Genomic DNA, 12,858 nt, shown 5'->3' on the forward strand with positions numbered 1-12,858 from the left:
GGAAAATCAGAATAAAACTGGGGGAAATTCAGAATAAAATGGGGGGCAAAAATCAGAAGAAATCAGGGGAATTTGAGGCAGGGGAAAGGAGAATAAAACGGGGAAATTTGAGGGGGAAAAATCAGAATTGATTGTGATTATTAAAGGCACTCAAAGGCTTCCTAGAGGGGGGAAAAAAAGGAATTTTTGACATTAAAAAATCGGAATAAAACGGGAAAAATTGAGGGGAAAGAGCCCAGGGAGCGCTTGGGAAATAATTCTGGTTAAATGATGAGGTGGGGAATAAAGAAAGGGGGGAAAGGGGAGCAGGAAAAGCCAAATTTTATTTTTTGGGGGGATTTGTTGGCCCAAAATCGTCTCGAAGCGACCCAAAATTGGGTTTCGCACTCGAAGGGAGGAGGAAAAGTGAAATTTCCTTTTATTTTAGGGTTTCTTGGACCAAAAACGCTGAAGTGACCCCGAAAATTGTCCCCTAACCCCAGGGGGACGAGGAAGGGAAAATCCTCATTTTTTTAGGGTTTTTTGGGGCAAAAACCCCACCACGAATTGGCCCAAAAAGGGGAAAATCCTCATTTTTTTAGGGTTTTTTTTGGGCCCTAAACTGCCCCAAAATTGTCCCGCATCTCCAAGGGGACGAGGAAAGGGAAAAAATCCAATTTTTTAGGGTTTTTTAGCCCAAAAAAAAAGCCCCAAAAGGCCGAGCTGGAGCCGCCATGAGGCCGGGCCGCAATTCCCGGGAAATTGGGAAAAAATGGGGAAAAAAATCCCAATTTTTCTTGTTGTCCCTTTTGGGGTTTTGCTGCCATTTTGGGGGATTTATTCCCCGTAATTCAAATTTCTCCCACTTCGGCTGATGAATTTGATTCCTCTCCCCTCATTAAAATCGAGTTTTCGTCGCATTCGGAATGATTTTGGATTTTCAGCAATTTTTCCCTCGCCGGGACTTTTCCCTCCCATTTTTTTCCCTCCCCCCAAAAAATGAAATCCCGAGTAATTTCCAGCTTGTAATTTATGAATAATTTGATTTTTTATTATTATTTATTCACCACTTTGCGGCCCAAATGCTGATCAGGAGCACGGAACGGCCTTAAAACCTTCCAAAAACGGCAAAATCCGCTCAAAAATCAGCTGTAAATGCAGATTTCTCTTAAAAATTACCTTTTCAGCGCTTTTCCCCCCATTTTCCCACCCGTTTTTGAGGGAGTTTCGCTCCGGGTGTTCCTGAGTGGAGGAGAAAATTCAAATTATTTCAATCCGGGATGAGAATGCGAAAAAAATGGGGGAAAACTCCGGGATAGAGGGGAAAAAATGGGGAAAAAAAAATCAATTTATTGTCCAGGCTGACAATGTGGGGGAAATTTGGGCGTCCCAAAAATGCGCGGAAATTCTAGGGCGGAAAAAACGAAAATAAAGAGTAAAATAGAAATCAAACCGGAGAGGAAAAATAAAATTGAATTGGGGGGGGAAATGAAAATAAATATGAAATCAGAGGGGGAAAATCAAATTGAAAGGGGGAGAAAATGAAAGTAAAATGAAGCAGAGGGAAAAGTTCAAATGAAAGGGAGAAAAATGAAAATAAAAATAAAGCGGCGGGAAAAAAAAAAAATTAATGGGGAAAAATGAAAAAAAAAAAAAACGGCGGGAAAAAATAAAATTAATGGGGAAAAATGAAAAAAAAATAAACCGGCGGGAAAAAAATGAAATTAATGGGGAAAATAAAAAAAAAATAAATAAACCGGCGGGAAAAAAATAAAATTAATGGGGAAAATGAAAAAAAAAAAAAACCGGCGGGAAAAAAATAAAATTAATGGGGAAAAATGAAAAAAAAAATAAACCGGCGGGGAAAAAATAGAATTAAAAGGGATTGGAGGGGGAAAAAAGCGGAATAAAATAAAAATCCGACGCCGGGTTTTGATTTTCTCGCCCATAAATGAAAGTTTGGGAACCGGGAGGCGGAATTTGCCCGGATCCCATCAAAAGCAGCGCATCCCCGAATTGAGGCCATAAAGTCGCAATTCGCTTTTTTTTTTTTGTTTTAATCTTTTTTTTTTCTTTTTTTTTTCCCCGACCCGAGGGAACCAAATGGCGCCGGGGCCGCGGGAAGTTGCAACGCGCGGCGCTTTTGGGGCGAAAAATCGCGATTTGGGTTCGTTGGATGCGGGCAGGAAAGCGGGCAGGGTTTGGGGGGAACCTCTGGGAAATCCTTGGGAAATCTCTGGGAAAACTTTCCCAAGAAAATCCCGGAATGTCCCTGCGGGCTTTGCCCTAAACCGTCACAAATCGCCCCAAACGGTCAAGTTCCACTTGGGTTTTTTCTCCCCTTTTTTTTTTATTTTTCTTTCCCTCCATTTTATTTTTCCCTTTGTCCTTTCCTTTTTTATTATTATTATTATTTTTCCCAATTTTTCCTCTTTTCCCGCGCTTTTTCTTGCTGTATTTTGGTTTATTTGTTGGGTTTTTTGGTTTTTTTTTATGAACGCTGCGTTTTCTTTTTGTTTCCCTTGAAAGTGACTCTGAACCCGCCTCTTTCTCCTCCATCATGATCTTGAAATTCCCGGCCTATTTTCCTTTTTTTCTCCGTTTATTCCTCGTTTTCCCGGTCCCCAAACGCTGGAAAACCCCAATTCCGGAATAAGAAATTAAATAAAGTTGGAGGCGACCGCCAAAAACTCCAATCCCGGCGGTTTTGGGCATCAAAAATTCGCCGGGAGATGAAAAATCCCCAAAAAAATCCAACTTGAGGATCCTCGGTGGGAACCGCGCTGAGGAGAAAAGAGGAGAAGGGAAAAAATCGGAGAGGGGAAAAAAGGAACTTTAATCCGTAATTCTCTGCGGGAAAACAATGAAAACTCCGTTTAAAAACCGCAGGGAAAGAACGAAAATTAAATTCAATTCAAACCCGCCCCAATCCGGAGAGTTTCGCTTTAAAAATAATTTTTTTTTTTTTTTTTCTGTTCCGAGCGTTTTGGGCTGGATGGGAAAATTCCCGGAGCAAAAGAGGCAGCGGCGCTTGGCGCTCTGAAATTCCGCTTTTTTTACCCAAATCCGAGCTTTTCTCCCCTCTTTTGTGGGATTTTTTTCCCCCCTTCCCCTCCCCGATGCGGTTTTATCCCAGAAATTCCAGACATCGGGGAATGAGAGCGGATAATTAAAAAAAGCTGCTCGGGCAGGGCGAGGGGAGGCGAAGCTGCAGCGCGGCGGGGAAAGGGGGAAAAAAACCGAATTAAAATTCAAAATACACAAGGGAAAAAAGAAGGAAAACCAAAGAAAATTTGGAATTTTTTTCCCCCTTTTTTTTTTTTCCTCCATCGGGGGAAACCGCTGAGGAAAAACCCAACTTGCTCCGGGGGAGAAATTGGGAATTTTGGGGATTTTTCCCCAAATTTTTGTCTCCCAGCCCCGGCCCCGATTTTTTTTCCTAAAGGGCCCAACCCGAGCGCGGCCCCCAAATCCCCCCCGGCCCTGCAGAGCACGAAATATTCGGAATAAAAATCAAAATTCGGGGTCCGAGGGGGAGGAAGGAGCGGCCGGGGGAGGAAGGCGAAGGAGGAAGAGGAGAAGGGGGGCGATAATTAAACCGTAATTAATCCATAATTAAACGGGGGGTTATTTTCCGCCACAAAAAGCGGATTTTCCAGCGACGCGCCGCGGACAGAATTAAAGAACCAAAAACCCAAACAAAACAAAAAGAATTCTACCTATAAAGCAACACATATTTTTAGTTCTTAACTCAAATCTCCCCCCGTTTATCGCCGCTATAAAAACGCGCAGGGGGGCGAATTTCGGCCGGGAGATTGTTGGGGCAACGAGGGCGGTTTGCCGGGGGTTTTGCAGGTTTTTTTCTGATTTTTTTCCCTTTTTTTGCCGTTTTTTTGCCGGTTTTTTGCCGGTTTTGCCGGTTTTTTGCCGGTTTTTTTTTGCCTTTTTTTTGCCGGTTTTTTGCCTTTTTTTTGCCTTTTTTTGCAGTTTTTTTGCCGGGTATTTTGCCCCTTTTTTGCCGGTTTTCTGCTGGGTTTTTTGCCGGTTTTTGCCGGTATTTTACCGGTTTTTTGCCGTTTTTCTGCCGGGTATTTTACCTGTATTTTACCGGTTTTTTGCCGGGTATTTTGCCGGGTATTTTGCCTTTTTTTGCCGGTTTTCTGCCGGGTTTTTTGCCGGGTATTTTACCGGTATTTTACCGGTATTTTACCGGTTTTTTGCCGGTTTTTTGCCGGGTATTTTACCTGTATTTTACCGGTTTTTTGCCGTTTTTTTGCCGGGTATTTTGCCTTTTTTTTCCGGTTTTCTGCCGGGTTTTTTGCCGGTTTTTTGCCGGGTATTTTGCGGTTTTTTTGCCGGGTATTTTGCCGGTTTTTGCCGGTTTTTACCGGTTTTTTGCCGGTTTTTTTGCCAGGTATTTTACCGGTATTTTACCGGTTTTTTGCCGGTTTTTTTGCCGGGTATTTTACCGGTATTTTGCCGGTTTTTTGCGGGGTTTTTTTGCCGGTTTTCTGCCGGGTTTTTTGCCGGTATTTTGCCGGTTTTTTGCGGGGTTTTTGCCGGTTTTTGCCGGTTTTCTGCCGGGTATTTTACTGGTATTTTGCCGGTTTTTTTGCGGGTTTTTTTTGCCGGTTTTTTTGCCGGTTTTCTGCCGGGTTTTTTGCCGGTATTTTGCCGGTTTTTTGCGGGGTTTTTTTGCCGGTTTTTTTGCCGGTTTTCTGCCGGGTTTTCTGCCGGTATTTTGCCGGTTTTTTGCCGGTTTTTTGCGGGGTTTTTGCCGGTTTTCTGCCGGGTTTTCTGCCGGTATTTTGCCGGTTTTTTGCGGGGTTTTTTTGCCGGTTTTGGGCGCTGTGCGGCCGCGCAGGTCCCGGCCGGGCGCGGGCAGATGTCGCTGTTGCTCCACGGAGCCGCCGCCGCCGGCGCCACCTTGACCCCCGTGACGTCCGCGCCGTCTGAATCACCAAGGCCATTTTCAATCCTCATTGGCCTCGCGTCACGTGGGGGTGAAGGATGCGAGGCGAAAAAAAAAAAAAAAAAGGAAGAAAAATTCCAACAAATAAAAAAAAAAAAAAAAAAAAAAAAAAAAAAAAAAGAGGCGGGGGTGGCGGCGGGGAGGGGTAAACGCGGTGCGTGCGTAATTACCCCGCTCGGTTTTTTGGTTTTTTTTAATTTTTTTTTTCATCCCTTCCCCTCTTTTTTTTTTTTTTTTTTTTTTTTCCTCCCTCTCTCTCTCTCTCTCTCTCTCTCTCCTCCTTTCCCCCCCCCTCTCTAAAAAAAAGATGTCAGCCCCTGGCTGGAGTATTCCTGCCGCGGAAAATGTCATGTCCGGGCAGCGCGGCCCCGAGCGCCTTCCTGATGGAGCCGCTGGCGCGGCCCGAGCCCTTCGCGCCGGGCCCGGGGCTCTTCGCGCAGCCCGGCGAGTTCCCGGCGCTGCGGAGCTGCCAGAAGCGCGACGAGGCCTCGCTGGGCTCCTTCCCGTCCTACCTGGCCCAGCTGGACGCTTGGGCCGAGCCTAAGGGCGCCTTCAGGCCGGAGCCGCTGCCGAGCTGCGCCTTCCCCGGCAGCGTCAAGGAGGAGAGCGGCTGCTGCCTGTTCGCCGAGAAAGCGCCCAAACCCGCCCAAAACGCCGCGTTCTCCGCCGAGCCCTGCCTGGGCCAGCCCGAGGCAACGGCGGCCGCGTTTTACCGCTACCCCGAGCTGGAGAAAAGCCCCGAAAGCGCGGAATTCCAGCCCGGCTTCCGCGGGGAGCGCCTGGAGGCGGCGCCGGCCGCCGCGGCCGAGCGCGGGTCGCCCCAATTCGCGCCGAGCTTCCCCCAAAACGCGGCCGCGGAGGGAGAAATCAAATCGGAAAAAGCCAAAGCGAGCGCGGGAGAGGCGGAGAAGGAGCTGGGGAAAAGCACGGACGGCGGCAGCAGCGAGAATTCCGACAGCGAGGCGAAAGGTAAGGGGGGGAAAAACCGGCGGGTTTTGAAATTCCCGTTTTGGCGGTGAAGGGGTTAAAATTGTGCCGGAGCGCGCTCGCTGCTCCGCCGGGTTCTCCCGCGGAAATTGGGCATGGAATGGTCGGGATGGAGGGGGAAAAAGAAATAAATCTATATTCGGGTTCAAGGGGTGGCCTTTAAAAATGGAAATGTTGAAATGTTTGTAAATTTGTGTGTTAGAGGGGAGAGAAACGGAGCAGAGAGCGCGGGGTGCGGGAAAACGATGGAAATTTGGTGTGGAAAAAGGATGGAAATTTGGTGTTTGGTGTGGGAAAAGGATGGAAATTTGGTGTGGAAGAAAGATGGAAATTTGATGTTCGGTGCAGAAAAAGGATGGAATATTTGGTGTTCGGTGCCAGAAAGAGGATGGAAAATCGGATATTGGTGTCAGAAAGAGGATGGAAAATCGGATTTTGGTGTCAGAAAAGGGATGGCAATTCGGAGTTTGGTGTCAGAAAGAGGATGGAAAATCGGATTTTGGTGTCAGAAAGAGGATGGAAAATCGGATTTTGGTGCAGAAAAAGGATGGTAAATCCGAATTTGGTGAGGAAGATGATGGAAAAGGGAGTTTGGTGCGGAAAGAGGATGGAATTTTGCTGTTTGGTGCAGAAAAAGGACGGAAATTCGGATTTTGTGGTCTTGGAGCCGCGGAGATTTGGGGGTTCCGGGCTCGGGGGCTCTCGGGGAGCGCTCGCTGTGATTTTCCGGGGGGCGAACCCCGATTTTCGCCCCTTTTTTCGAGGGGAATTCTTCGTTTCCGCGCTCGGGGCGAGGATCGGATCCCTCCGGCTTTGGCTCGCGGTCAAAGAGCGAGAAAAAAAGAGAAAGAATTGAAATGAAAAGAATGAAAAGAAATGAAATGAAAAGAAAAAGGCGAGGAGCGGATTTGGCAGCTCCGGGAGGGAATTGCGGCTCCTTGCAGGGCTGGGAAGAGGCTCCGGCAGAGGGGGGACAAAAATCTTTTTTTAATTGAACTTTTTCAATCCGCCTCGTTCGCGGAGGCGCAGAAATGCTTCTGTTGTGCCGAGCAGATGTTTTGGGTTTGGGGTTTTCCCGAGCTCGCACGGAAAGCTGCTCCAGAGGCTGGAAATTTGGGATTTTCGGCGTTTGTTCCCCCGTTCACCCCAAACCGGGCAAATCCAGGGGCGGATTCAGCCAGCGGGAATGACGGGATTGGATTTTCTGGGGAAAAAAAAAAAAACAAAAATCTCAGGAAAATCCCGCTCGGATCTAAGCTTGGCTTTGCCTGCGCTGAGGGGATTAAAATATCCCAAAATTCCGGCCCCAAAAAATCCTGACCCCACCAAAATCGGCCTTGGCGGGAGCAAAACCCAAAAAAATCTCTTTTTTCTCCTCTTTGCTTTGAATCATTCGCATTTCTGATTTGGCACCCGGAGGGGAAATGATTTTATCTGAGGGCTGAGCTGCGATTACACCCAAAAAAACCCCGAGAAGTGAAAAAAAAAAAAAAGAAAAAACCCACCAAAACAAAAGGGAAAAAAAGCAAAGTCAAGGTTATCAAAACCCCGCGAAGCGAATCTGCACAAAAGCGCCGGGAGAGGTTTTGGAGGGAGATAACCCCAAAAATAAAAGGGTTTTTTTTTTTTTTTGTAATTTTGTTATTTTGGGCTGGGTTTGCTCTGTGGGCGGAAAGAACGGGAAGAGAAAGAAATACATCAAAAATCAAACCATAAAAAGGGATTATATAAAAATATACCAATAAAAATAAAAATAAAAAGGGGATTTCTGGGCTCGGGTGTTGGGTTGGAGGGGGATGCGCCGGGCTGGGCACATTTGGGATTTTTTGGGGATCTCTGTCAGAGAAATTGCACTTCGGGGGCGTCAGAGGAGATTTGGGGCGGATTCGGGCGATTTCTGTTCCTAAACACCTCCCCAAGCTGCGATTTTGTTTCTGTCGAGGTAATTTTGGTAATTTTTTTATATAAAAACCCCATTTCTGGTGGAATTGTAGCATTTGAGGGAGGGAACTCGGGAGGTTTGGAGGCACCTGAAGGGCGAACCCCGAATTTCCACGGAATTTCCCCAAAAGTGGGGCCGAGGATTTGCTGCGATTTTCTCGGATTTTCCCCAAATTCGGGTTCAGCCGGATTTTCCCTCCTCATGACCAAATTCAAGGATCCTCCGGTGTTTATTTAGAGCCGCGTGAACCGCGACATTTTCCCCAAATTCCCCCGATTTGCCCCAATTTGTGCCCCGGCAGCGCAGCCTGGAGGGGAGAGCTGCGAAAATTCGATTTATTTCACCCCAAAATGTCCCCAAACCGCGGCGGGTCCGGCCCCAGGAAGAGCCGAGAAAGGATTTGGGGTTTTTGGGGCGATGTGGGGAAGCCCAAAATTCATCAGTGGCCGCGGGGGATTTTTAATTAGCGCCGGTTAATTGCCGGGAGATTTTCACCCCGCGACCTCTGCGGGTTCCCGATTTATTCCATAAAACCCCTTTTATTTTACCGCCCAAAAATCTGATTTATGGCCCCGAAACCCCGGGTTATGTCCCCCAAAATCCCGATTTATCTCCTCCAAACCCGATTCTTTTCCCCAAAACCCAGATTTCTCTCCCCAAAATCCAAATTTCCTTCCCCAAACCCTCCAAACCCGATTCTTTCCCCCAAAATCCCAATTGCCCTCCCCAACCCCATTTTATCTCCTCCAAACTCGACGCTTCTCCTCCAAAACCCCTTTTCCTTCCCCAAACCCAATTATTTCCCCCAAAACCCCATTCCCCTCCCAAAACTCCGATTTTTCTCTTCCAAACCCAATTTATGCCCCCCAAATCTGATTTTTCTCCCCCAAACCCCATTTTTCTCCCCCAAACTCGATTTATCTCCCTAAAATCCGATTTTTTCTCCCCAAAACCCGATTTATCTCCCTAAAATCCGATTTGTCTCCCCAAAACTCGATTTATCTCCCTAAAATCCGATTTTTTCTCCCCAAAACTCGATTTATCTCCCTAAAATCCGATTTTTTCTCCCCAAAACTCGATTTATCTCCCTAAAATCCGATTTTTTCTCCCCAAAACCCGATTTATCTCCCTAAAATCCGATTTTTTCTCCCCAAAACCCGATTTATCTCCCTAAAATCCGATTTGTCTCCCCAAAACTCGATTTATCTTCTCCAAAACCGATTCTTCACCCCAAAACTCCATTTTTCCCCTCGAAACTCCATTTATCTCCCCAAAACTCCATTTATCTCCCCAAAACCCGATTGTTTTCCCCAAAATCCGATTTTTCTCCCCAATCTCGGTCTCTTTTTTAACCGCGGCTCCCCCAAACGCCTCCGGTTAAACCCGAATTTAGGGCCGAATAAACTTTGATTTGAACCCGAATAAATCTTTCTTTGAACCCGAATAAACCTTGATTTAAACTCGATTTCGAGCCAAATAAACCTTTATTTAAAGCTGATTTTCGAGCCGGGAAAAACCCATTATTTAAACTTGATTTTGAGGGCGAATAAACAAATTTTTTTCGCCCGACTTTCGAGCCGGAACCCCCCGTTATTTAAACCCCACTTTCATGCCGAATAAACCTTTCTCTAAACCTCATTTTCGGGCCTAATAAACTTTTATTTAAACGCGACTTTCGTGCCCGGAAAACCTTTTATTTCACCTTGATTTTCGCGCGGTCAATGTCTTATTTTAACCGGAATTTTCGCGCCGGTAAAATCCATTATTTCAAGCCGATTTCGGAGCCTCGCAGAGCCAGACTTTTATGACGGAAAAAGCTTTATTTAAACCCGATTTTCATGCCGAATAAACCTTTATTTATGCTCAATTTTCTCGCGGAAAAACCCTTCTATAAACCCGATTTTCGGGCCTAATTCAACCCCTATTTCCGTGCGTTAAAATCCTCATACAAACCGCATTTCCCGGTGGAAAAACCCCCAAATAACCCAATTTTCTCGCGGAAAAAACCCTTATTTAAACCCGATTTTTGGGCCTGATTAACGCCTATTTCCGTGTATTTAAAACCCTTCTATAAAATCGATTTTTCCGAGGAGAAAAAGCCCCAAACCCCATTTTCTCTACGGAAAAAAAAAACAAACTTATATAAACCAAATTTTCTCGCGGGAAAAAAAAAAAAAACAACCAAAAACCAAACAACCTCATTTTCTCACGAAAAAATAAAATCAAACCCCCAATTTCTCGCGGAAATAATCCCATTTTCTCACTGAAATCCCACCAAATAATCCCATTTTCTCACTGAAAAAACCCCATTTAACCCCATTCTCTCACAGAAGAAAATAAAAACAAATAACCCCATTTTCTCACGGAAAAAAAACCTTATTTAAACCCGATTTTCGGGCCTGATTAAACCCCTATTCCCACGCGTTAAAACCTTTGTGTAAACCATTTTGTTTTAGCGGAAACCCCTCATTTAACCCCATTTTCTCCCGGAAAAAAAAAAAAAAACCACAAAAAACAAAACCCAAAACCCCATTTTCTCTGGGAACCCCCCCCAATTTTCCGGCAGGAAAAACCCCAAATAACCCAAATTTCTCGCGGCAAAACCCCAATTTCTCCCTGAAAAACCACCCCCAAAACCCCATTTTCTCCGGAAACCCCGCAGTTTTCGGGCACAAAAACCCCAAATAACCCCGTTTTCTCCGGGAACCCCGGCGGTTTTCGGGCACAGAAACCCCAAATAACCCAATTTTCTCGCGGCAAACCCCCATTTTGTCCCGGAAAAAAACCCCAAAATACCGTTTTCTCCGGGAACCCCCCCGGTTTTCGGGCACAAAAACCTCCAAAACCCCATTTTCTCCCGGAACCCCGGCGGTTTTCGCGCACAGAAACCCCAAATAACCCAATTTTCTCCGGGAACCCCGGCAGTTTTCGCGCACAGAAACCCCAAATAACCCAATTTTCTCGCGGCAAAACCCCATTTTCTCCGGGAACCCCGGCAGTTTTAGGGCACAAAAACCTCAACCAGCCCCATTTTCTCCGGGAACCCCGGCGGTTTTCGGGCACAGAAACCCCAAGCGGCCCCGTTGTGCCCCGGCGGCGCCCCGGTTTTCGGGCACAAAAACCCCAAATAACCCAATTTTCTCGCGGCAAAACCCCATTTTCTCCCTGAAAAAACACCCCCAAACCCCGTTTTCTCCGGAAAGCCCCCCGGTTTTCGGGCACAGAAACCCCAAATAACCCAATTTTCTCCGAGAATCCCCCGAGTTTTCTGGCACAGAAACCCCAAATAACCCCATTTTCTCCGGGAACCCCCCCCGGTTTTCGGGCACAGAAACCCCAAATAACCCCATTTTCTCCGGGAACCCCTCAGTTTTCGGGCACAAAAACCCCAACCAGCCCCATTTTCTCCGGGAACCCCCGAGTTTTCGGGCACAAAAACCCCAAATAACCCAATTTTCTCGCGGCAAAACCCCATTTTCTCCGGGAACCCCGGCGGTTTTCGGGCACAGAAACCCCAAATAACCCCGTTTTCTCCGGGAACCCCGGCGGTTTTCGGGCACAGAAACCCCAAGCGGCCCCGTTGTGGCCCGGCGGCGCCCCGGTTGCTCGGGCTGACGCCGCTGTTGTCTTTGGCAGAGGAGGCGAAGGCGGAGGGCGCGGGGGGGACGTGGCTGACGGCGCGCAGCGGGCGCAAGAAGCGCTGCCCCTACACCAAGCACCAGACGCTGGAGCTGGAGAAGGAGTTCCTGTTCAACATGTACCTGACCCGCGAGCGCCGCCTGGAGATCAGCCGCAGCATCGCGCTCACCGACCGCCAGGTCAAGATCTGGTTCCAGAACCGGCGCATGAAGCTCAAGAAGATGAACCGCGAGAGCCGCGTGCGCCAGCTCAGCGCCGGCTTCAGCTTCAGCTGAGCGCGCCGGGCGCCTCCGGGAGAACCGCCCGCCCGGCCCCTCCGCCGTGCCCGTCCCTGGGGGGTTTAACATTTTTTGGGGGATTTTTTTGCTGTTTATTCTGTATTTTAGTGTTATTTTATTGTTTTGTTTTCTTATTTTATTCGGTTATTTTCTCATTTTATTTTCTTATTTTATTCTTCTATTTTCCCATTTTATTTTCTTATTTTATTCTGCTATTTTCCCATTTTATTTTCTTATTTTATTCTGTTATTTTCTCATTTTCTTTTCTTATTTTATTCTGCTATTTTCCCATTTTATTTTCTTATTTTATTCTGCTATTTTCCCATTTTATTTTCTTATTTTATTCAGTTTTTCCTATTTTATTTTCTGATTTTATTCTGTTATTTTCCCATTTTATTTTCTTATTTTATTCTGTTATTTTCTCATTTTCTTTTCTTATTTTATTCTGCTATTTTCCCATTTTATTTTCTTATTTTATTCTGCTATTTTCCCATTTTATTTTCTTATTTTATTCAGTTCTTTTCCTATTTTATTTTCTGATTTTATTCTGTTATTTTCCCATTTTATTTTCTTATTTTATTCTGTTATTTTCTCATTTTATTTTCTTATTTTATTCTGCTATTTTCCCATTTTATTTTCTTATTTTATTCAGTTCTTTTCCTATTTTATTTTCTGATTTTATTCTGTTATTTTCCCATTTTATTTTCTTATTTTATTCTGTTATTTTCTCATTTTATTTTCTTATTTTATTCAGTTCTTTTCCCATTTTATTTTCTTATTTTATTCTGCTATTTTCCCATTTTATTTTGTTATTTTATTCTGCTATTTTCCTATTTTATTTTCTTGTTTTATTCAGTTCTTTTCCTATTTTATTTTCTGATTTCATTCTGCTATTTTCCTATTTTATTTTCTGATTTTATTCTGCTATTTTCTTATTTTATCCTCTTAGTCTATTATTTTATTTTGGGTTATTTTTCTTCTTATTTTATTCTGTTATTTTCCTATTTTATTTTGGGTTTTTTTTCCTTATTTTATCCTCTTATTCTATTATTTTTTTTGGG

General features: G+C 45.2%; 2 protein-coding genes across 2 annotated transcripts; one reads left to right on the forward strand and one right to left on the reverse strand.

The window, feature by feature from the left end:
- Positions 1-4,398: 4,398 nt before the first annotated feature.
- On the reverse strand, positions 4,399-4,962 carry LOC115914450 (acid shock protein-like). Its single transcript, XM_030966975.1, has one exon. The coding sequence runs from the start codon at positions 4,960-4,962 to the stop codon at positions 4,399-4,401; it is 564 nt and encodes a 187-aa protein (XP_030822835.1).
- A 333-nt stretch (positions 4,963-5,295) lies between these two features.
- HOXC10 (homeobox C10) lies at positions 5,296-11,794 on the forward strand. Its single transcript, XM_030967265.1, has 2 exons — positions 5,296-5,920; positions 11,517-11,794. The coding sequence occupies exons 1-2, from the start codon at positions 5,296-5,298 to the stop codon at positions 11,792-11,794; spliced, it is 903 nt and encodes a 300-aa protein (XP_030823125.1).
- Positions 11,795-12,858: the final 1,064 nt, after the last annotated feature.

The sequence above is a fragment of the Camarhynchus parvulus genome, chromosome 29, assembly GCF_901933205.1.
Source record: "Camarhynchus parvulus chromosome 29, STF_HiC, whole genome shotgun sequence".
NCBI classification, from domain to species: domain Eukaryota; kingdom Metazoa; phylum Chordata; class Aves; order Passeriformes; family Thraupidae; genus Camarhynchus; species Camarhynchus parvulus.